The sequence below is a fragment of the Aspergillus candidus genome (genome assembly GCF_002847045.1).
Source record: "Aspergillus candidus strain CBS 102.13 unplaced genomic scaffold BDW47scaffold_44, whole genome shotgun sequence".
NCBI classification, from domain to species: domain Eukaryota; kingdom Fungi; phylum Ascomycota; class Eurotiomycetes; order Eurotiales; family Aspergillaceae; genus Aspergillus; species Aspergillus candidus.
The window spans coordinates 177,070-200,901 of record NW_020194049.1 but is presented as its reverse complement, the minus strand read 5'-3'; the positions used below and the strand labels follow the sequence as shown (position 1 = coordinate 200,901).

Sequence of the window (23,832 nt, the reverse complement as noted above, 5' to 3'; positions counted from 1 at the left end):
TCATACTCTGAGATCAAGTACTGCGATTGAGTCTCTAAGCTATATATTAGCTGCCCATGAGCATGAGAATAAGGCAATAGGTAGATAGGACAAGACCTAGGCCTTGCCTGCACCAGTTGTTTCAAATGCAGTCCATATCGCAGTGCAACACGCGCAACGGAGAGAGAGAAGAACCCAGTCAACCTTGCTGCTGCAGGTGCAGGTATCACCTGCAAGGACCCGTGGTTATACTTACATATCTCGATTCTCCATGGGTTGTTGAAATAGAAGACCTCATGGAGGATGCTGGCTGGAGGGTTGGTTAAAATACGAGGTATTGCGGATACAGCCGTATTAGCCAGTTGACTCGATAATATAGGAAGAGGAAGGACTGGATAGGTCGTTTCCTTACACGTAGAATGAAATTTGGGAAAGGGGATAAGGATAACACAACGCTCGTGCAAATAACCATCGAGTCCACGAGTAATTGAAAGATTAATTAAACGAGGATTAATAGGAATGAAACCGGATTGTCGATCCTCGTGTTTATCCAATTACCCGAAACAGTAGCGTGTGTATCGCCTTGCTTCGTCCTTGCAGCTGCAGCTCCACGCATCACCACTCAGCGCTGCTTCTCATCCTCCTCGCTTCTGGGGCTGCAATGTCTTTGGCTGTCGGTGGGGTTTAGAGTATTGGGCACAGTCCACCGCTACTGTCGCCTTGACGTTGCTCCCATACTGCCAGCGCATCAGTTCGAGCCTGTATGTAATTTACCTCGGTTTGTATGGAGGTCGATGGTAGCAGCATACTCATATATATCCCTATACATACGATATATCGATATATACATATACAAGTCCATAAGTATAAGATATATCTAAATATAAGATAGATCAATATAATCTATAGAATTGTGGATAACCACATGGTGACTTCGAGTAGATCGTGGGGGGGCAGAGAGGCGTGCTTGTTGCCCCGACCACCCGAAAGCAAACAGTCCAACAGGGACGGAGGAGACTAGTAATCCAGTTATCGATTGCGCCAACTTCTCCATCTCCACCTCGAATTTATGATCGCATTCTCCCTCTCTCTTCCGACTGGTACCATATCTTGTTTACTCCCGTGTTTGATTATTTACTATATATTGTCTGAGCATTAGCGCCTCCTTACCTTTAGAGACCTGCAATTGCACATACACCCCATGGTTGGCGTGCATTGTTGTTGTTTTTGTCTGCTGGACCTGCATTCGTTCCCACTGCGGCTGAGTTGATTAGGGTGGCGCGCATTGAGCTGATCACTCGAGCCCTCTGTCAACATGGGAAACAATCCTCCATGGCTGGAGAGCCTGTCCGACGACTGGGTGCCATTACCAGCAACTCCCGGAACCCCAGCAACCCCGACCAGTCCGGCAACAACTCGTCCCCTCGACCACTCCCGACGCTCCAGCTTACAGAGCACCCCGAGTCGCCTACCGGTCCCCGCGCGTCGCTCCGTCGAACCCTCCTCCATCGATCAGAAGAAGGTCCCTCGTCCCTGTCATTTTGCGAGAAAGCCCGCGCCTCCCACCCCAAAGTACAACTCCCCCAGGACCCCCCATAAGCCGCGCACCCCCGTCCCCAAAGTTCGCACGCCCAGACCCGATAGGACGACCCCCAAATACAACCCCCCGTCGACCCGCAAGAAGCCGCCCCCCACGGACACCAAATCGCCGCTGCGCTCGGTCTCGAACGTGTCCAATATGTCCAACCGGTCGAGCCAGCAGGGGACCGTCCAGGTGCGGCCCAAGAAACGGGATGAGAAGGAGGGAACTCCCGAATGGCGGAAGAGGCTCGTGAAGGGTGACATCCCCGCGGGTGAGCAGCGCGATCTGTTTGCTCCCATCGGGTTGGAGAGTGTCTTTAAGCCGCCCACCCCAGGGTCGGACAAGACCCAGCAGGATCCCATGGCGCACATGAAGAATACGGGCGAGGCGTGGGATCTCGACCGGAGTCTGAACCGAAATAAGGATACGGATGCGAAACAGGACTCCGCGAAGAGAAGAGGGGCACGGAACTCATCCGGTACCAATCCTCGGTCGTCGATCACCAGAGTCAAGCCGCGCATCACGACACAAGCCAGCACGAGCCCCCTTGGATCGCCAAAACGACCGACGGAAACCACCAACGCGTCGGAAGGGCCGTCGCTAGACCTCGAACAGACCCACGATCTCTCACAGAACGACACCCAGAGGAGAACCGCGAGCGGTCTGGAGGACCTTCGCAACGAGGACATCACCCCGATCACGTTTTCGCGCACAAACACGGTCGAAGGAAATGGGACGTCGGAAGTCATTCGGTCTGCCCTGAAGCAGGTGACGAACAAGCTGGAACGGCTGTCGCTGGCCCCGTGGGAGCGACCCAACTCCCGCGCCAGCGACAGCGTGTTGCTGAACCAACAAAGCGACCCCGCCGTCGAAACGGTCCCAGAGGACGACTTGCTGGATGTCACCAGTCATTCCTTGCCGCAGGACCTGTCTGTCGGCACCCTGGACCACCGGGGACGAAGAGCCTTTGCGAGCTTGCGGCGGGATCAGTACCTGGGCGACACCTCGTTCCAAAGGCGACGTCTTTCCCCACCTTCATTCCCGACTCATCTCTCTCCATTCCTCCCAGAGAATTCCCGAATCCGTAGCTCACCCCCCTTCTACAACAAACCAAACCCAATGACGGATTCACTCACGCTTCCGCGACCCTCATCCGCCCATGTCATGTCGACAAACTTTGACCAAACCGGACAAGACTCAACGGACGCCATGCCGTCGTCTGGAAGCCCACTGAAGCTGTTTGGCGATCACGACACCTTTACAAACAACAAACTGCTGCGCCGAATGTCTCAATTCGAAGAGACTTTTGGAGGCCTCTCGGAAGACGACGAGCCGGTCTCGCCATCGGAGGAGGCTCGTCGCAAGGGGGAGAACCGAAGTCTCCTGGGTCGGCACGACGATCCGTTCAGTGAGAATTCCACGCGACGGTACGAGCGGCCGAGGTCTCGACACACCCCAAATAGCCGGCTGCATAAGTTTGGAGATGGGCAGTTGGACCATTTCGGGTTCCCTGATACGAATCCCAACGAGCCACAATTACTGAGCCACGAACCTTCGGATGCCAACTCACGCCCATCTTCGCGACGGCAGAAATATCTCCGACGCACCTCTTACCGGACGTCCAGCCGGGACCAGACCTCGATTGCTTCCAACTCCAAGTATCTCGGCCGGTCGAACCTTTCATCAGCCGCCAGCACCCAGAGAGACAAGGACGGCGGCAGGGACGCCGACAAAGAGAACCAGGACCCATCGGAAAAGGACGCGACGCCGCCTTCCCCAGCAAAGGATCCACACCCCAAACGGCGTCGGACGATCCTGATGTCGGATGATTCGATCCAGGATGACTATGAAGCGTGGACGGCGCCAGGTCAGGCCCCCGACAATCTATCTCTGCTCCAGAGAAGCTTGATGCAACATGGCGTGAGCTACGACGAGGATTCTTCACGGCCGCGGAGTCCGACTCCAAACCAAACGGCATCCTTTGACGCGGGAAACGACAGCTTCAGCCAGAACGATGGGGATTCCATCTTTTTTGATGGGGAGCAGTCCATGAATACCGACGTACCGATCGTCAGAGTGACCGGCGTCAATGATGAGATCCGCAAAGGGTCAATTACGACCCAGGACTTTCTCAACGAAGCGACCAAAATCATGGATATCATCAGATCCAACGGCCACAAGGGGAACGGCTTATCCAGCGTGGAAGAATCAACCGCCGAAGACGGCAAGAGTAACGACAGTTACGACGATGATTCTACTCGTGAGGATTTCTCCCGACCTCCAAGCCGCGAAGGGGTCGACATACGCAAGCTACGTGAGCCCCGGACACAGAATGCCCGCGTACTGAGCCATCTACGCAAGTTCCAGGAGAAAGACGATCAGGAATTCGGGTCCGTCATGTCCCTGAATTTCGATCCGGCTAAGAACCCAAGGTCCCTGCCGAGGGGTAGCAGGCGAGGCAGTATCCCTGGGCCCCGCAAACGCAAGCTATCCACGCAGAACTCGTTTGGCGAAGATGACGACCTTCCTGATCTGTTGACCCTTAACACGCAGCTGTCAAAGGCTTTCAGTGCACGATCCATACCGACCAGCTCGTCCCAAAATTCACAAGCCAAGGGCGTTCTGTCGTCGGACTTGGTGTCCCACCTGATCCCTGAGCAGGTAAACGGTATGACGTATGACCGTTTGAAGCACCAGTGGATCAGACAACGACCGAGAAAGCTTGCCTCGTTACCTAAAGACGATAATAGCGAGGATGATCCGTTCAGCGATATCCCTGATCTCAGTGTCGACGAAATGCAAGAAATTCTGCGGATCGAACGCTACTTTTCTGACCGTCCGGACACCGCCGACTCCGCACGATCTAATGGGGCTCAAGGCTCGCTTCGGAGTGAAGGTCATTCGGCAAAGTCAGAGCCCCGACCAGAGTCCAAAGATGGAGAACCATCGGTCACGGCCAGCTCAGTCCAGTCGAAAGGAACCCAATTTACTTCGAGTGTCCCACACACCGGGACAGGTGCCACGTCGTGGGGCACGGAGGCGCGAAAGAGCAGAGATTCTTCGAACGAGGCGAAGCACGAGATGCAGCTTCACGAAGGGCAGCCATCAAGACCTCCTGGACAACAGAAGGACGCCAATCAGAAAGCGCGGGTCGTCACCATCAGCTTTTCCTCGCCCCTTGTCTCACAGGTCGCGTATAGTGACGACGAGAGTCCTGCGAAACTTCGACGAGAACAAAATAGTACTGGGTCTCAGACTGAGCATCAAGAGATTGAGGGCGAGACTTCTCGTCTAGATTCAAGGCAAACGACCATGCTTACAGGTCGTCGCAACTCAGTGCACGAGGAGCCTTTCCTGAGACGCTCTATTTCGAGGATCGACGAGCGAGATGAAGACGCGGCGGAAAATATGAGTCTGGTGCGGAGAAACTCAATGCCTGCCGAGACTTTCCTGTCGGAGCACTACAACGAAAACTCGATGTTGGTGCGGAACACGGGCCATGACACGACCTATAGTTTCCATATGAGTCCCTTGCCGGATTTCACCGTGGACCAGGTCGACCAGTCCCTGGATCCGGAGATGAGCTATGTGGCTCAACGGACGCATCCCAAGTCGCTGCGCCAGGTCCATGGAACCTTTGCGATGGCGACTGAGGAAATAGTGAAGCATATTACGGAAGCTGAGCCGTTTGAACCGTACTGGGAACACGTTCGCCGTCTGGTTCTCCGCCGAAAAGGGCTGATCACTCTCCACAAATTGGCGGCTTTCTGTCCCCGGTTGGAAGACCTGGATGTGTCTTATAATGACATCGGCCAGCTGGGTGGTGTACCTTCGAGTCTGCGGACCTTGAAGATGCAGAATAACTGTCTGTCGAATCTCACGTCTTGGAGTCACTTGAGCAACTTGCAGTACTTGGATGTCTCAGGAAATGACCTCGAGAGCTTGGATGGTCTGAGTGGTTTGATTCATCTCAGAGAAGTCAACGCCAGCAATAACGACATCAGAGACATCTCCGGAGCCTTCGAGTTGAATGGCCTCCTGAGCTTAAAATTGAGCAATAACAGCCTGACCATGGTTGACTTTGCCGGGTCCGAACTGTGAGTGCACTATTCTCCTTGAACTTTTATAATTACTAACTTGCCCAAACAGCACTCGTCTTGAAGAGTTAGATTTAAGCCACAATAATTTGCTATCCGTGCAGAACCTCGGCAGCCTGTGCGCGCTGTCGTCCCTCGATCTCAGCTCTAACCAGCTAAGCAAGGCGGAGTTCTCGAACGTCCTCCTCAACATGCGATCATTGCGGGTCTCCAACAATCAACTACCCTCTCTGGATGTCGGGGTATTCCCTTCACTGACCCTTCTATACGCGGACCAAAACCGTCTCTCCACCATTTCTGGCCTGGGGCGCTGCCACAGCCTGGAGATCCTCTCCGCCCGAGAACAAACACTGTCCAACGAGCACAACGGCGGCTTCTTCGACGTGGATCTAGGTCTCGTGAAAGACGTCCGCAAAGTCTTCCTATCCTCGAACCACCTCTCCATGCAGACCCTCTCCCCATCCGTCCCACTCTCAAGCCTCCAACTCCTAGACATCGCATCCTGCAACATCCAAACCCTCCCAATCGACTTCGCCCTCAACTTCCCCAACCTCAAAGTCCTCAACCTCAACTTCAACTCCCTAGCCAGCGTCGCCGAACTCGTCGGCCTAAACTGTCTCGCCCGTCTCACAGTCGCAGGGAACTGCATCGCCCGTCTGCGCAAATTCTGCCAGGTCCTCAGCCGCCTCGGCAGAATGAACAAGAGCAAGGTCTCCTCCCTCCAGAAGGTAGACACGAGGGGTAACCCCCTCACCGTCCGCTTCTACCCGCCCGCCATCACAGGAAGCGGTCGCGACAACAGACCGGACGCCAGGAAACTCAAAGCCAAGGAAGAGGAGTCCCCGGCCACAAGCCCAGCCCGCAAAACAGGCCTAGACCTCCCCTCCGTCCTGGCCGACTTCAGCCACTGCCACGAACTCTCCCGCATCATCGGCAATGATGACGATGAAGATAACGACGACGAGGCAGACGGACCGGAGATCGACGACCCGTACACCCTCCCCCTGGCTGACGCCCTCGCCGACCAGAAGTATGTCTCTCGTCTGGATGAGTCCACGCGTCTCAGACGGAGAGTCTTCGAACTCATGCTTTATGCTGGGACGGGCGGATCGCTTAAGTTCCTGGATGGGCTTGAGATGCGTCCTACTCTTGAGGAGGGGTCAGATATGGATCGTGCTTGGTCGAGGCTGGAGAAGTTGGGCGTGTTGAAGAAGAAGGCTATTACTGCTTGATGGCTTCTTCTATTCACTTTGCCTTACGTTCGCTCTCTCCCATTTTCTCAGTCCACGAAGGGTTCTCATCTCCTACCCTCACTTCCTCCTTTTCATATATTTAGCGTTTGTTTCTGGTGTCTGTCGGTTGGTTGGTATTTATCTCCCTGGTGCTTGGTTGTCGATTTATTCATTATCTATTGTAATGGGAGGTGCGCTCACTACCTACCTACCCTACTTGACACTTCTATGGCTGTACCTGGGGAGCACTGTCTATTCATTTCTCCTGCATTCTGCTACACTGCATGCTTTTGTCCTCCGTGTTCGTGTTACTTGCTTGCTTTATTTTATCCTTAGTCCACTGTCACTGACTTCATTTGATGGAGGACTTACTATTGGGACCCTGGGGCTAGCGCTGGACCAAGGCGGTGTTGTGATTAATTGATGGATGGATCATGGCATTGCATACATGCATACTTACATACCCGGAGTTTTTTTTTTTTTTTTTTTTGCCTGTTTTCGTGACTTATTTGCTGTTTATTGTTTTGTTGGTATCCTTTACGAGGGAGGACAACTGTTGTTCGCTGGTACCTGCGTGCATACATATTCATTAGGTCAACTCGAACTTTTTACATCAGTGGATTGTGATTCATTTGGCGGTGGTGATAGTGGTAGTAATCGTAGTACCTGCTAAGTCTGATTCTATTCCTATCTCTGGCGAGAAGATAAGGGTATGTTTTATTGTGGACAGTGGTCAGTGGACAAGTCATGCCTGTCTGCCTTGCTGTGACTGCCATCAGTCAATCCCAGCGTAATATCGTCTGCATTCATCATTTACTCGTAAGCAGCACCGCACCCTCACTCTGTTGCCTTGGGAAGACAAATGAATAAGAATATTTGCCATAGTCTCTACAAAGTTAACCACTTTCCTGCCATCTCTTGTACTTTCTTTTCTCTACTTCCATATCCGTCTCAAAACTCCGCATCGAGACTCTTCAGCTGCGAAGTGAATGTCTTCCGAACCCACTCCATATAAGCCTTCCACTTATGATTATCACCGGATGTCTCAGCGCTAGGGAACGCCTTGCTCAGCTCGCGGCTGATCTTGAGAACGCCCATTGAGGCTTCCTGTGCTTTCTCGAGCTCTTGCTTGACGGCGTTGTCCTTGGGTTTGAATGAGAGGACCGCCGTGTAGCGCTCGGAGAGTGCGTTCAGCTGTCGTTGGGTCTCGTCAGGCGAGAGCGTGATCAGTTTCGAGGTCATAAGGTTGCAGATTGTGCGGATGTCTTGCTCGTCGTCGATGCCGGCGAGGATACGGTCGAAGAATTCGCTGACGTGCGAGAGCGAGAAGGTCGTGTCGAGGGAGGCGTAGAGTGTTTCGTAGGCACTCTGTTTTTATCCGTTAGATGGAAGTTGGGAAAGGATGGTTGGGGTGTAGGATGAGACATACCTTTCGAAGTTCAAGCCCATCGTCCACGCGGTGCTTGAATGGCCCCATTTGAACCTCCCGAATGAGCTCCGGTTTGATCTTCGTGTCGCCGAATACAGCCGGGAGCAGTTCGTTTAGGTGCGGCGAGATGATGTCCATCTTATTGTGGATGGCAGAGTTCAGCGTTGTCAGGGCTAGACGATGGTTGCCGAGATCGCGGTCGCTGAGCATGTTGACCAGCAGCGGCACAATCAATGGCCTCAAGACGTCATTAAAACTATCTCTCGCATCCGAAAGCGTGTACCGGAAGGCGGAAATCACAACACCGCGGATGCTGGGATCAGGACTCGACAGGTATTCCTAGTGATGTTTAGACATGTCTCTTTGGGGGGGGGAATGGAAAGTAAACTCACCTGGAAATGCGGGATGTACGCCACAGGATCAATCAACGCCAGTCGACCGATGCATTCGGCACCGACCGCTCTATTATCTTCCTCTTCCGACACAACCAGTAGAGCTTGCCACAGTTTCTGTGCAGAAGGAGCAACGTCCGGGCGAACGATTTCAGGATGCTGAAGCAATTCCTTCACGGAATGCAGGGTCAGGTAACTCTGAGGACTCGACTTGTCCAAACCTCCCAAGATCGTCGGCAGGTATGCTTTCATGTTGCCCGCAGCTGCGTTTCCAAGCGACGTGGCCGCAGCCAGGCGGACCTTGTCGGATTTGGAGTTGAAGTGGTCGATGAAAAGCTGGGGCGTAAGCGAGCAATCGGAGCCCATCCGGAGGCCGACCTCTCCCAAGATGGCGAGTGCGAGGCATTTCCGCTGGGCATCCTGCGCGGTTTGGAGCTCCGCCAAGAAATCCTCCATCTTGACCCCCAATTTGGGGCCACCGTGCACCAGAAGCGTCCCAACCGCCCGGCCGACAACGGAGGTGTCGCCATTGATGCCGACATCGCGCAGAAAGGTCTTCATTAGATCAGCACCGGCGCCCTCTTCGCCAATCACCTTGACCAGCAGGAGCAACGCTTTCAACACGGTACCGACAAGAGGGGCGACGACGATCGAACAGAGAGCGGACACGAGCTTTTGGTTGACCAGAAGTGGGGCGTTTCCGGGGATGAGCCTGGCCAGGATAATCAGAGACGGGGCGAGGAAATGGAAATCCTCGGCGTTGATGAGCGGCAGCAGGGCATCTTCCAGTTCCTGCCTCGTCTTGTCAGTGTAGTGAGCTCTGGTGGCAGAATTCATGGCCAAGCTCCGCAGGGCTTCCAAGCTGGCACCACGAAGGACCCGGTCAGATTTCCGCAACTGGGCCCCGAGCTCCGCCGTGACTTCGCTGACCCACGCGGCGGTCACGTCGACTTCACGAGCACACAGAACGGCGACGTCGTCGACCGCCCGAACGGCCGACAGTCGAGTGGTCTCGTTTCTCAGGCGATCCACCAGCACCGACAGCCCCTTGGAACGACAGTCTGACGGGAGGAAGGCTGATCCTTGGTCACCCGAAGTGCGAGCGAGGAGAACCCCGAACACGTGGATGGCGCGCTGGCGCACCTCCAGATCGGCGCTGGTGTCGGTGATCCGCGCGAGGACGATATTATACAGCTGCTCGAGCTGCGATGCGATGTCCTGAGACGGAGCAGACACTCGGGGTGGCGTGAGGGCCTTGACAATCTGCTCGACCGCGCCCAGAGCTTCGCTGCTGACCTTGTAGTTTCGGTCGTTGACCGCCCCGGTGACGCCCGGAATTAACGCAATGAGGAAAGGCAAGAGTGCGTCGGACGAATGGGTTTCGGCAACGGCGGCGATGAGAGTGAGTGTCTCCGTCTGCAGAGTGCCTGCGCTGGCTGCCGCGCCGGCCGGTGCGGAGGAGCTTCCGGATAGGGAAGAAGACTTGAGCACATCGACGATGGGGTCCTCAATTTGCTGGAGGTGGTCCGCCAACCCGCCGTAGCGAACCAGCGCTAGGCTTTTGAGCAGCACAATGATGGCCTGCTTGAGAGGCACCGACGCCTGCTTCCACATCTTGACCAAGCTCTGGACAATCACGGGCACCGAGCGGGCGAGGTCTGCCTGCGGGCCGGACTTGGGGGATGACGGCGTGATGACCGGGGTGCTGGCGGCCGACGAGGTGCCAATGCTCGGCTCAAAGTCCACCATGCTCGCATCACTGTCTTGCCGTCTGCGTTTCCTGGTATTCTTCGAGCCACTGACGGACTCCAGATAGCCATTCGAGGTCATGATCATCGACCCATCACCCGTCTTCCGCACCAAGGCAGTCATGGTGGAGATGACTTCCAGTTTAACACTCTCCTCGCGTTCCTTGCCGAATCGAGCGATGAGAGCGGGCGCGATTTGCTGGTACAAAGAGCTATCGTCCAGAGTACGGCCGTGCCCGAAGTTGGAGATGAGGGTGTAGAGGAGCTTGGCTGCACAGCGCCGGACCTTCCAGCTCATATCGTCCATATCACTGTAGCCCCCCTCTTCTTCAAAATCCTCAAAGTCATCATCCTCCAGGTCGGGCTCCTCGGTGTCATCATCTTCAGAGCCATCGTCTTGTGTACCACCCATTTCCTCGTCCTCCTCGAGCTCCGCGACATTCGGGTCGTATTTCAGGTATCGAAGAGCGGATCGGAGGGTGTTCGGTAGGTACGGTTGCATCTGAGGACCGCAAGAGCTAATCAAGGACTCCAGGGTAACCAAGGCGGTCTCGCGGAGCTCGTCCGCCTGGGGATCGTGGTCGTCATCCTGGGAGTAGGAAGACATTGCGGGGGAGAGCAGTGGAGGGTAGTGTAGTGAGGGGTTTGTCAGATGTCGTTGAAGGAATCAATTTCCCACCAGAGCTCGAGGTGGTCCTAGAGATGGGGAAGAGGGATTACAAGGGGAAAGAGAAAGGATGAAGGAAGAAAGCTGGAGTAAGAAGTCGAGGCTAGGAGGATCGAAGCAACGAAGTTCCCCAAATTCAACAAGTGACGATATGCCCCGCCCGTGACTTGGATGCCTCAGGATGCAGGTCCGGGTTAACTCCGCTCCGATGCCGAGTCTTGGCATAAAAAAATAACCATCATGCACAAATAACCTCATTGCTGCAGAAAGTCGAACAGATCCAGAGAGGAGGTATTGTTCTGGGTCTTTTGTTTGGAAGCCATCAATGCCTGCAGTCCTCCCTGTTTCCTGGCCTTGGCTCGTTTCTTACTGCTGGCATTGTCCACCACTTTGCGGTCATCTGGCAGAGGAACCCCAGGGGAGTCAACAGGGGAGGCTAAGGCTGAAGGATTCGTAGTAACTTTAGTGGCTCTTGTTGGCAGTGAGTCTTTACGCCCAGGCTTCACTGTCCGGCTGTGACAGCGAAGGCAGGTGTAGACTGTTGCCCCCTGTGTCTTTGTTTTCTTGGCAGGTTTCGGATGGACCTTGCGGGTTCTGGTCCATTCTGGCCTCCTGGGACTGCCACAGGCACCACAGTAGTTCTCCTGGAGCCGTGGGTTTAAAGATCTACATTCCTCATGGAAGATGTGGTGGTGGACCGCCATCAGATGGGCTGCTGTAGACGGACTGAGCGAAGCCAAGGAAGAGGCCGAATCCTTGAGGAAATTCAACCGGGGGGCATGATCACTGATAGGCATATTGAATTGACTGAAAAGAGAAAAGATGTTGGGCTGCTGTAAGGAACCATGTAACAATATATGAACAATCAAACAAGAACCAAGTAAGCTGGTGAATGAAAGTGGAGAGTATTGCAGTGGAAGAAAGTGATACTGAGACGGATCTGATAACCGGCGCAGATCTAGAGGGAAAAAGCTCGGGATCTTCAATCACTTCACTTTCTCTCACTTCTTCTCCCTTACCCTCTCCCTCTCCCACCCATCCTATTGATTTCTCTTCTTTTATCTTCTCTCCGTTTCATTTATCTTTGAACATCATATTTCTCTCTATCTCACATCGATTGCCCCTACCCATCTCAACTATTAGCACGGATTGACTTGTCGGAACCGTTTGTTGGATCCATCGCGTTGTACTAGGCCAATCTAACTCTTCTTAGATTTAGCCGTCGCAGTTGATTTGCGACTGGCATTCCATCTCTGCAAATAATGGAATCCGCTCAGTCCAATCCGGCGTCAATCAGAGTCGCTCTGGAAGGATGTGTAAGTCTTCATTCGTCTTCCTTGTCGGGGCTCCGTCACTGTCATTGGCGGGGACGGTGGAGCCGTACTATAATGCCACGATCTACATGCTAATCGACTGGACACACAGGGCCACGGCTGTCTACACGACATCTATGCCTCCGTGGAAAAGTCAGCTGCTCTCAAAGGATGGGATGGTGTTGACCTACTCATCATCGGAGGCGATTTCCAGGTAAATCATCCCGTTCCATCTTCCTCTTCCCAGGACTAATGTAGACCAGGCCGTCCGTAATTCCAACGACATGGCGTGTATGTCTGTGCCAAACAAGTATAAGCAGATTGGCGATTTCCACGAATATTATAGTGGAAAACGTACGGCGCCGTACTTGACGATCTTCATCGGTGGCAATCACGAGGCCAGTAATTATCTATTCGAGCTGTACTACGGCGGATGGGTCGCCCCCAACATTTACTACCTCGGTTCCGCCAACGTCCTGCGCTGTGGTCCTTTGCGCATCGCAGGCATGTCGGGCATCTGGAAGAAGTATGATTACCGAAAGCCCCATCACGAGCGCCTCCCCTACAACCGGGACGACCTCCAGAGCATCTACCATGTCAGGGAGCTGGACGTTCGCAAGTTGCTCCAGATCCGGAGCCAAGTAGACATGGGCTTGTCGCACGATTGGCCTAAATATGTCGAATATGGCGGTGACCACGAAACCCTGTTCCGAATCAAGAGAGGGTTCCGCGAAGACTCGCAGACAGGGAGGCTTGGAAACACGGCGGCGAAGCATGTCCTTGACCGGCTACGCCCGGCATACTGGTTTTCGGCCCATCTCCATGTCAAGTTTGCTGCCTCGATCCAACATGGTCAGTACACCCCCGCTGGAATTCCAAGTGCTGCAAGCCAAGCTCCTGTGCCCTCGCACCCAAACCCCGCTCATCCATTTGGTTTCGATGGCTCCATGTCGTCCCTCATTACCATCGATGAGCCACCAAACAACAATGCAGCCCCGGATACGACCAACAATGAAGGCCCCCAAAACACAATGGCAGAGGTCGAAACTCCCGGTGGCAACACCGCGGAGCCCACGGCGTCTAAGTCTGAATTGTCCGAGCATAATGTGTCAGAAGTCAACACCCAACAGCCGGCTGAACCTATTGAGGCAGATCGCACTGCTTCTGTAACCGGAAATGATCCTCTCCCCCAAGATCGCTCATCCAGTCCTCAGGGAAACACCGGCGGAGACGCGACGACAAGGCTCTCGGCGTGGAACAACTTCCACAGCGTTGCCGCGCAAAATGAGGCCGCCGAAAACGCCCGATACCTGGCCGAGTATGAAAAAAATAAAGGATCTGCTCCTCCTGAGCTGCAGCATAGCCTCACTTGGCGCAAGGTCGACGTGGGCTCCGATGGCGTTGGTCGCACCCTGGCCGGGATCGAGCGAGATGGCGAGCTAGAACCTCCTGGAAGCAAGAAGCAGAAAGTCCAGCACGAACAAGAAACCGTGAAGAATGCTGACGAGATCGATCTGGATCTAGACAGTGACTCTGATTCGGGCGCGCCTCAGGCATCCGTTCCCCAAGCGAAGTCGCATGAGAATACTTCCTCCCATCCAGCGACGGCCCCGGCTATGCCTTTTTCGGCGCCTGAGAAACCGTCTACTCAAACCCAAAAGACCGAGACCGATGTATCTGAAGAAATCCGAAGCCAACTGCCCGCCAGCTTCGCCCGTCCACAGATCCAGAAATTGCCTGACCCGGTTTACGAGGCGCTACCGGAAGCTATTTCCAACAAGACCACACAGTTCCTTGCATTGGACAAGTGTCTCCCCGGGCATGAGTTCCTCCAGCTAGTCGAGATCCCCACCATTTCCACCACCGACAACTCTGCCCCTGAAAGACCTTTCCGCCTGCAGTACGACAAAGAGTGGCTCGCCATCACGCGGGTCTTCGCCAACGATCTCCAATTAGGGGACCTGACAGCCCACCCATCACATGATCTTGGTGACGGAGTCTACAAGTCACGGATCCTCGAGGCGGAAGAATGGGTCGAAGAGCATGTTGTAAAACCCGGAAAGCTCGACGTACCGGAGAACTTCACGCCCACCGCTCCAATCTATGACCCCGCCGTCCCGATCACCACCGAGGATCTTCCTCCAGAATACACCAACCCCCAAACCTCTGAATTCTGCAAGTTGGTCGGGATCGAGAACAAATTTGACATCAGTGAAGAAGAACGCCAGGCTCGTGTGGCTGCTGGTCCCAGACCTGAAGAGCCCAGATATGGCTTCCGAGGAGGTGGTTTCAACCGTCGCGGTCGCGGCGGATATGGACCTGGTCGAGGTGGTAGGGGAGGAGGCGGGGGTGGCGGTAGAGGAGGCGGAGGTCGAGGGGGCCGTGGCAGAGGTGGCCGACGTTACTAAATCTTCTGGCCACAAGTAGACACCCACACCTCTTGTGTGCTGCGCGCTCATGCGGCTGTCGACACAATTTGTTCTGATATGGGAGGATGGAGATGATGACATGGAAGTCTATGCGCGTGTCCAAGAGAGGATGATATGCCATGTCTGCATTCTGAATTCTCATTTCCCCCTCTCTTCGTTATTTGCAGCCATACTTCCCTGTTTGTCTTTCACGTTGAATGCTCTAAGCCAACACCAAATTCCCGCCAGTGGTGCTAAATGATCATGTCGTCTTGAGAGGGATGATCTTATGCAGTGTGGACATGCCATGCCACATCTGGGGATGGGTTCAGGTCAATCAACCAGATACTCTACTAGCTAATTGAAAAATTCTATTCCTCTACCATTATTACCGTAAGCATGGAGACAGGCACAGATAACCATTAAGAGTGTAGCGCCAGTTGTAATTGCCTTCTGTGGGTTATCCTCCTTGTAGTTCTTTCCAATATCAACCCAGGTGAATGTATACGGTGGGTATCATAGAAATACCCCTGGACTGGATTCTATTGTAGTTGTGTTATTCATTCATCTACTTATTCCTTCACGAATATTTATCACTACTATATTTCGTTCACTCTTGTTTACTTCTAGCACTTGGTGCCTTTATTACATATATTATTTAGCCGGTCACACTCAAGAATCACGATCCAGTTTCGAGACTAACTCTTTCAGCTTGGACACAGAATTACATTCTCCAAACAGCCCAGCAATTATTAGATCAAAAATACACTGACACTGGCTATCCTCCCACCACTTAACCAACAAACTCAAGGCATCACTCACCTGCACACTACCTGGACCAAATGCTTCGCCGTAGGCCGAGAAACAACGCATCAAGCAGCGATCAATCAAAAAGCCAATCCATCGCAAGCACCTTCCCGGGGATAAAAGCCCCTCTCCTCGATCCTGAACTCGATCAAGCGGATAGTCCACCCAGCAAAGACTCCTCCCCGGGGAAAAGAGTGCCCGTGCACGAGCCTGGGCTCGATCAATCGGAGAGTCAATCGGACTCAAGTTTCGTGCTGCAGGAAAGCTCCTCGGCGGGGGAAGAATCGCCCCTGCTCAAGTCTGGTCTCGGTCCAACAGGGGACCATTCAATACGCCGCGGAGAGTCGATACCAAAGCTTAGTGCCCAAACAGGTGACGCTAGACAAGAATTTTATCGACAGAGTACCCAGGTACCATATCCAGACCAACAAGTATCAGGCCCATAGCTGACGCCCCATCGTGTCCCAGGTGGAAAGCAGCGCACGATCCCCTGCCCCTCCGGCCAATACTCCAGTGGACGACAGTGTACTTGCCCCCAGGCCAGGTCGGCAGCCAACACCTCACAGCCACTGTAAGTAAAATACTACCACCCATTATGCCTCAGCCAGACATGCAAGGTCGAAAGTGAGAATAACCAAGACAAATCGAACAGATACATCCCAGGCAGATCGGACGGGCACGGACTTAGTCCACCAGCAGTGGTTCCAGGGCCGTCCAGGCCACCACTACCGGCGAAAAAAGGGGGTATATCGATGCTCATGGATCAATTGAGATCGGGGCCGGGGAACACGGGGGGACCGAAGAGGGATTCGGTAGTAGCGATGTCAGCCGCGTCAGACACGGGAGACACGGGATATGCAGCGGACGAGGGGTCATCAGAGGAAGCATCGAGTTCATCGGTACAATCACCGAGTCCACCGGGCCAATCGTCACAGACATCACCAAACCAGTCGCCAAACCAGCCCCCGGAGCAACCGCTGCAAACCCAAGAGCAACCCCCCAAACACCCCCCAACGGAATCCTCGAACCAACCCCCAAATCAGCCGCCAGATCAAACCGACGATTCGCCCGCAGATCGCTCCCCAAGTCCAAATGCGTATGTCTCCTTTGTGCCGCCGCAGATTATTCACCCAAACGCATTTGGAATCCGACTACGACGCTGTGGAAACAGGTGTACTTTTTTCAATGGTTTCGTTACGAGATGGAAAGCTTTCTGGAGTCGTGGGAATAATGGCGACAACATTGACAATGCCGATGGCAATGGCGGTGGAAATCATAATGATAGACAAGCGTGAATTGGGTTGGTGGGTTTGAGCGGTACTTTGTTTGACAGGGTGGTGGAAGGCTGTATGGAGCTATCGTGTTTCAATCATTGTCAAGGCTGTTTAGAATACTTGATATTGAGAATATCTGGATAGTCGTTATGCAGCTGCATCTTAAAATGATCAATCAAAGCGATACTGATGGCTTGAGACTTCCACATATCAACGGGCAAGTCCAATCTGATAGCTCGAAATAAATAGGTAGTACTAGCATATCGAGTTTATTGAACTTTCAAAAGCATTGGCATCAGCCCATCTTGTTGTCGTCGTGCTCGTGGCACTTGGAAGCTGTAATTCTACATGTGGCTGCCGTTCAACTGTGAAAGTCATGTAGCCACGAGATATAACCTCTTCACGGGTGTACTGAGGAAGTGACCGGCTATGACTCCAGATTGAACAATTCGTCTTAGATATGAAGTTGATAGAGTTGTGGAGTTGATCGACTCCGGGATGCGCAGTTATGTCCGATCCCTCCGCGTCATGTGACACACCAGATTCCCGCTCCAACAACGTCAACCTCCGACATCGACTTTGCACAACCACCAAACCACACAGATCCTCTCTCCAGCACCATGTCAGTTACAGTGAGTACTCATCTGCCATCGAAGGGCAACCGCATATTTGCTAACAACCACCCACAGCTCCACACCACCCAAGGAGACCTCAAGGTCGAGCTTTTCTGCGAAGCCGTCCCCAAAACCGCAGAAGTACGTCCCACCATCACTCAGCTCCCCACGTCCAAACCACACATCTAACCTGGTCCTCTCCCTCTAGAATTTCATCGCTCTCTGCGCAAGTGGCGCATACAACGACACCCCTTTCCACCGCCTAATCCCCGGCTTCATGATCCAAGGCGGCGACATCTCCCTCGGCCCCGCCGCATCCTCCACCTCCGGCAACAAACCCGCCCTCCCCTTCGACGACATCCCCAAAGGCGGCACCTCCATCCACCACCCCAGCGCGCTGAACCAAGAAATCCACCTCCCCGCCCTGCGCCACAACACGCGCGGCATGCTCTCCATGGCTGCGCGACCTGTGAAAGACCGCACCGCGCCCGGGTCGCAGAACGCGACCGGTACGTCGATCAACGGGAGTCAGTTTTTTATCACCTTTGCGGCGGCGCCGCATTTGGATGGGGCGAGTACGGTTTTCGGGAAGGTGTTGAATTTGGAGGCGCAGGATGAGGGCGGGGATGTGCTTGGGAGGTTGGAGAAGGCGAATGTTAAGGTTGATAAGAAGGGACGGGTTGTGCAGCCGAAGGAGGGGGAGGAGTTTGAGCCGTTGCGGATCAAGAGTGTGACGATTCATGCGAATCCGTTTGCGAGGTGAGGGGGGGATTGTTGTTGGGTTGACTGGCTGTTTTGGCTAGTGTGCATTTGATTGCCCTCTGGGGAGGGTCCTGAACGGGAAGTGGTTGAGTGTGTGGCTCCGCGAGATATCGAGCGGTATCTGAAGTGCCAGCGGCGATCAGACGTTGCGACGCGTGGACACCTAATAGACGAGACTATCGTCCGGCTTCGGCGCCACTGAGTACAACCCTTGCCTAGAGTATATGGGTTACAGCTCCGTCGGTTGAGGCCGTCTTCCTGGACCGAGTCGGTCCAAAGAACTATCTACCTGCACCTCGTGTGGTGCATGTACTTCTGGGCACTCGACATTCCCGGACTGGATCTGTACGAGCTAGCTACGTTGAAGGGAAGTGTGTAAAAACTAATGTCATTAATGACCTCATGAAGAATCCACGTCTATAAAGCTGAATACTGCATCAGCTGATATCAAACTTTTTCGTGTATCACCGTCATATCACAAATACACCTCAAAACCCAAGGGGATCACATAAGCCACAATCTCATAATCATCCATGACCGGATATCGAACACAAAAAGAAACATAAAGGGAAAGAAACAGAAAGATTAGAACAGCCGTTAGGAAAATTTGCAAACGTCGTAAAGGGGGAAAACTTCATAAATCAGCCCGTGAGATCCAGACCGATCTCATGTGCAGTAAGTAGAATGATCATGCCTTCTGCTCGTCAGCTGCCTCCTCTTCGTACCCCTCGACCTTCATATCCTTCAAGCCCAGCTCTTCCTCCTCCTCGTCTGTCCGCGTGTACTCCTCGATCGTGATCTTCTCGTCACGCGCAGGAGCACACAGATCCTGCACGTAGCTGCTGGCCATGGGATCCTCGAGAGTGATGACGAACTTCAGATCTCCCTTGATGGCGGCGTCGAGGCGGTCGAAGAAGCGCTTCCACTTCTCCTTGTCGGAGCCGGCCATGCTGTCGCCGCCAGCGCTGGTGGAGTCGTCGACGTCGAAGATCTGGCCGTGGAGCTGGTCGCGGATCTCGGTCAGCAGGCCTTCAACGGTCGTGAAGCGACCGCCCAGGGTGCCGGGCTGCACCGTGACTTCGAGTTCGTCGCTGTGGAGCGCGCAGCTGTCGGACTTGAGGATATCGCGGTGGAGGTCGACGACGGTGTCCACGGTGAGCGTGATCCGCTTGCCCTTTTCGGGGACCTCGCCGCCCGTCTTGACGTCGCTCGTGCGGTATCCGCAGTGGTCGCACACGGTTCCGAAGAGATAGACCTCCTTGAAGTACGGGATGTTGACCTTCTTCATGTTGATCATGCACTCCTTGGCACACCCGGGGCATTCGGACGGAAGGCTGTACGGCTGTCCTTCGACGATGTCCAGATCGTCCAGGCTCTCCTCGCCACCCTTGCCTTCGTGCTGCACCGCTTCGGCGTCACCCGCGATGCCGAGCGCTTCGTTCTGTTCGTGCGTACGGGGGTAGTCACGGCGGCGGTACTTGTTTCCGGTCTCCTTGGCAGACGGCGCAATCCACGAGTTGCCCGTCGGGTCATCCAGGGAGATCGTGAAGGGGTAGCCTTCTCTGTCGATGATCTTCTGCAGCTTCTGGATGATCGGTTCGAGAGCGTCGTGCAGCTCAGGAGCCTGCTCTTTGCGCAACGGTTGCTCGCTAGAGAGCGACTCGTGGATCCTCTGAAGGACTCCCTCGACGGTCGTCATTTGACTCTCGCCCTTGGGCATCTCGATGCCGAGCGTTTCCAGCTTGAAGATCGACGTGTCGCTCCTGATGACCTGGCGTCGCATGTCATTTTCGTCCTCCACCTCCAGCGTGTATTTCGATCCCTTCTCTTGGATCTGACCGGCGGCCTTGACCGAGTTGTCTTTGAAGTGGCAGTGTTCGCATTCGAAGGACTCGAGGATGATGTCGCGGAAGAAGGGAACTCGAAGAAGCAGCAGTTTGGTCATGCCCTGGAACGTGTCAGCGAAGACCCCATCTAATCTATCCTGAAAGACTTACATTCTCATGACAGTTCATGCAGAGACTCTCGAGCGACATGACTCCGGTATCCTCATTTCTCTCCACCAAGTCGCTAGGCTTCTGGAACTGCGACTCGCCATTGGCCTGGTTCTCTGCGTCGGCGGACATTGTGAAAGGTTCTAATATGGTATGATGTAAAGATTTGAAAATCGCCCAAGAAAAATGTGGAAAGAGGCAGTTTATACTCCACCCGAAATGATAGTGTCAGCGTAAAAAAAAATCTGGTAGTCGCGGGAACTTTCCTTTGCCTTCCAGAGCAGCATCGCCGGTGGCGGCGGGGCAACTTTTTTTTTTTGGCGGGGCAGCAATTAGTCAGCCGCATCGGTGTCATCGCGATAGTGTCAAGTTTGCCAAAAACAGTAAACACAGTGGATCTCTACATGGTTTAGAGGTTGGCTTGATCACCAGGAGACTCGAGGTCATGGCTAAAGATATACTTGTCTTGTGTATACATCTATTTCGAGGCACATTTCAGCATTCCAAGAGCTCTTTTTCCACCACGAATTCAAATCCAAGTCGTTTACGCCACATGAAACCAGGTCAAAAAAAAAACATCAACCTTCGAGTAGTTAGCCAAATCACAGACAAATTGGAGTGTAGGTAGACTTATAAGAAAAAAAAAAGGGCCGCTCCCTCGAAAGGAAACGGCCATCCACGACCCAAAATCAACCGTGACGTCAGGCTCAAGCTCCCAAAACCCACAACAAGTACCTTCGCCTTGCATTCGAGAAGCCAACAACCCCACGTACTGCTGATGCCCAGATCCGTCTCTTCGTTATCTTGTCAACTGACCCCTGGATGATACCCCGATGCGGAGACTTGTCCGTCCAAGGATGACTGACAGAAGCGGTGCAGACAAGCCTGGGCTTTGATCCTCACTCGCGAGAGGTCCCGCAAAACTCCGTCGTGCTTGTCTACCTTGACCGAACGAATCCCAACAAGGCCATCACACAAGTGGACAATGTCAAAGTGGCAACGGAGGGGAGAGAACCTAGCGGGCTTCAGCTATGGTGATTGCAGTCCCCAAACACAAGCGCTAGGCCGTGGCGAAAGAAATGCCATGAAGCTGTGGAGCAAGAGATGAACCTCTCGGGAAATGATAATGGGTCAATGGACATGACGAACGACGTTCCCTGCCCCGTGCCCTCTGTGATGGTAGCCAGCCTCAAAACGTTCAACAAGCCGTAGTCTTGGTCCTTGAAAACGGCGCATCAATTCCCAGTGTCTCGTGAACGTGTCATCCCAAGAATCATGGAGTGGTCCAAAGTCCTCTCGTGTGTAACACAGCGCCTTCAGGGACAAGTTTTTGTTTCCTCTCCTTACCGACTGGCGTAGGAGGGCATTCGTAGAAGCGGACAAACAACATCCGTAAAAACCGCTTCCTTCTTCCCAAAGGAAGGAATGATGAAGCTCATTCATCATCGTTGTCGGCGCCCATCAATCTATTCGCAACCTGCGTCGCAAAGAGATGGTTAACGCGGGTGATCCGGACCTCCATATGGAGCGAAACCGGTGGCTGGTGCCGTGGTTTCGGGTCCACTGGCTCTGTGGTACAGGACGTAGATTTGGAGACAGAAGGACGAAAATGGGTACAAGTTGCCCAGGTAACTCGAGGTTGGAAGCATGTACGGAACACTGCACCGGCACGTACAAAAAATCGCCAAAACAACCGTTTCACCATTACATATTTTGCATTACAACCAGACAATCAACCGGAACGTGACAACAAGCCGCATGATTGAATTATCGCAGAGCAATAGTTCAACGGGGCCATTCAGCACAGCAGCCAAAAAAAATCTCGCTACAGGTCAATCATCCAACCAAGGCCTGGGCATTGTCCGGAGATTGCACTGATTCCGACGAGTAGATTTCTCAACATGCCAGCTTCATGACCGTGTGTAGGCACTAGTCCAAGGACCAGATTTGTTGTGTTCAGTATTGCCAGCGTCAATGCAAAACAACATAATGACAGTTGAATCGGATCCTTCCTGCGTGGCCAGATAGCTCCCAAAGACAACCCTAATTACCAGGTGCCTGCCATGCTTCACCCATGTTCTCTCCTAACCACCAATCTACCAAGCACAGGAGACCATCCTCGGTGATCAGCATGCAGCGTCCAGCATAAGTAGACCGACGCGCGTCCTTTTCAGGAGCTTAAAGCGCATGGTAAACCGTCTTTTTCTGCCGCAAGGCTCTGGACATCGGACACCGTTCGTCCCTTTGATCCGTTCTCGAATCAAAGAAAGTAGTGGGTAAGCCCGCCACGCGAAACCGCGAAACTGTTGCCTGAAAAGGCATCGAACCGACTAGGGTATTAGGGTCAGATTCCCAATTACCAATACATCCGACAAATGCTTTTGGGGATTGGGAAGCTATATGAAAGCGCGATCTGTGTGATTGATGCCCTGACGGGTCAGAGAGGTGACAGTGGAGCTCGCATGACGACGGAACGACACGTTCGGAACAGAGCAATGGGATCAAAGATGGCTTCGTAGATCAAGAACTGGAATCAAACTAGGATTGCGTAACGATAACAAAAGCTGGACCTGTCCAGCAGGACTGGATAGGGGTGGCAAAGCCATTGCCAGGATGGATTGAAGAGACCAAGTGCGGAGGGGAAACAAGGGGTTTTAACTCCGGGGATGATGGGGAACGCGCAACGCGTTGGCACGTGACTTTGGAATGTACACCGCCCGAATCTCCCTCTTGATACATGGTCGATTGCTTTGGTATCCAAAGCGCATTTTTGAAAAAAGAATTTAACTGCTCAACAATCAACAACACTAGTCTGGGTTGTAAAGAAGAATTGGAGTTCTCCCGTGTATAGCTGTCTGGAGTCTCAGATCGTAGTACAGAGAGAAACGCCTGAACAGTCAGATTTCTTGTGCTAAGAGATGCCTATTTTTTAATGCACAGATAATCCCCCTTCTAATTCATTCGCAAGACTCTCCTGTGGAAGCCACGGATGGGAAAGCAGGTCCTCCGCCGTGGCCCGATCCTCCGGCCTCCAGCACAGCATTCTAGATATCAAGTCTACGAACTGGAGCTTTTCGCCGTCATCATCAATTTCTTGGGCCATGGAGAGCAGGTCAAATGTGTGGGACAAGGACTTGCAGGTCAGCTGACATGCCAACCGATTGCAGTCACTTCCAAAGGTTTGACAATACCTTGATCGATCTTGATCGGCGCCTTATTCATATAGGCGGCCAGCGCGTTTGGGGGGGACTTCTTTGAACGGATGACTTGGTGGAGGAAGTACGTGTTGTCGTGAACGGTTGTCATATGGATGGCAAGGGGCATGGTTATCGATTTGATAAAACCTCGATGGGTGACAGAAAGTTAGAGCTGATAAGTAAATCTTGACTGACAATATCTCAAGATCGCTACGCCAAAACGTTGACCAACGTTTGGTATAGGGCTTAGCCTGCATGGTATCCCAACACAATATAAGCCACCAAGACAGCCTCTAAAGACCCGTCCAGACCTTGTATGTCTTTCATTAGCAGGATG

At 53.3% G+C, this 23,832-nt stretch overlaps 6 protein-coding genes across 6 annotated transcripts; 3 read left to right on the top strand and 3 right to left on the bottom strand.

The window, feature by feature from the left end:
- Nucleotides 1-1,131: 1,131 nt before the first annotated feature.
- On the top strand, nt 1,132-7,377 carry BDW47DRAFT_110174 (uncharacterized protein). The gene is made up of 2 exons (XM_024813659.1): nt 1,132-5,658; nt 5,711-7,377. The coding sequence occupies exons 1-2, from the start codon at nt 1,295-1,297 to the stop codon at nt 6,888-6,890; spliced, it is 5,544 nt and encodes a 1,847-aa protein (XP_024669651.1). The 5' UTR covers nt 1,132-1,294; the 3' UTR covers nt 6,891-7,377.
- Nucleotides 7,378-7,762: 385 nt separating this feature from the next.
- BDW47DRAFT_61167 (TIP120 domain-containing protein) lies at nt 7,763-11,223 on the bottom strand. Its single transcript, XM_024819430.1, has 3 exons — nt 8,712-11,223; nt 8,320-8,658; nt 7,763-8,258 (listed from the first exon to the last, which is right to left on the bottom strand). Exons 1-3 carry the CDS (start codon nt 11,064-11,066, stop codon nt 7,842-7,844), a joined length of 3,111 nt encoding a protein of 1,036 aa, XP_024669650.1. The 5' UTR covers nt 11,067-11,223; the 3' UTR covers nt 7,763-7,841.
- Nucleotides 11,224-12,024, bottom strand: BDW47DRAFT_61166 (ribonuclease P Rpr2/Rpp21/SNM1 subunit). Its single transcript, XM_024819429.1, has one exon. It carries the CDS (start codon nt 11,921-11,923, stop codon nt 11,381-11,383), a length of 543 nt encoding a protein of 180 aa, XP_024669649.1. The 5' UTR covers nt 11,924-12,024; the 3' UTR covers nt 11,224-11,380.
- A 116-nt stretch (nt 12,025-12,140) lies between these two features.
- On the top strand, nt 12,141-15,215 carry BDW47DRAFT_110171 (RNA lariat debranching enzyme). Its single transcript, XM_024813658.1, has 4 exons — nt 12,141-12,291; nt 12,340-12,442; nt 12,552-12,653; nt 12,703-15,215. The coding sequence occupies exons 2-4, from the start codon at nt 12,389-12,391 to the stop codon at nt 14,845-14,847; spliced, it is 2,301 nt and encodes a 766-aa protein (XP_024669648.1). The 5' UTR covers nt 12,141-12,291; nt 12,340-12,388; the 3' UTR covers nt 14,848-15,215.
- A 2,318-nt stretch (nt 15,216-17,533) lies between these two features.
- Nucleotides 17,534-18,701, top strand: cyp5 (putative peptidyl-prolyl cis-trans isomerase). Its single transcript, XM_024819428.1, has 3 exons — nt 17,534-17,560; nt 17,618-17,683; nt 17,751-18,701. The coding sequence occupies exons 1-3, from the start codon at nt 17,549-17,551 to the stop codon at nt 18,303-18,305; spliced, it is 633 nt and encodes a 210-aa protein (XP_024669647.1). The 5' UTR covers nt 17,534-17,548; the 3' UTR covers nt 18,306-18,701.
- zpr1 (zinc finger-containing protein ZPR1) lies at nt 18,679-20,542 on the bottom strand. The gene is made up of 2 exons (XM_024813657.1): nt 20,302-20,542; nt 18,679-20,252 (listed from the first exon to the last, which is right to left on the bottom strand). Exons 1-2 carry the CDS (start codon nt 20,428-20,430, stop codon nt 18,993-18,995), a joined length of 1,389 nt encoding a protein of 462 aa, XP_024669646.1. The 5' UTR covers nt 20,431-20,542; the 3' UTR covers nt 18,679-18,992.
- Between the last annotated feature and the right edge of the window lie 3,290 nt (nt 20,543-23,832).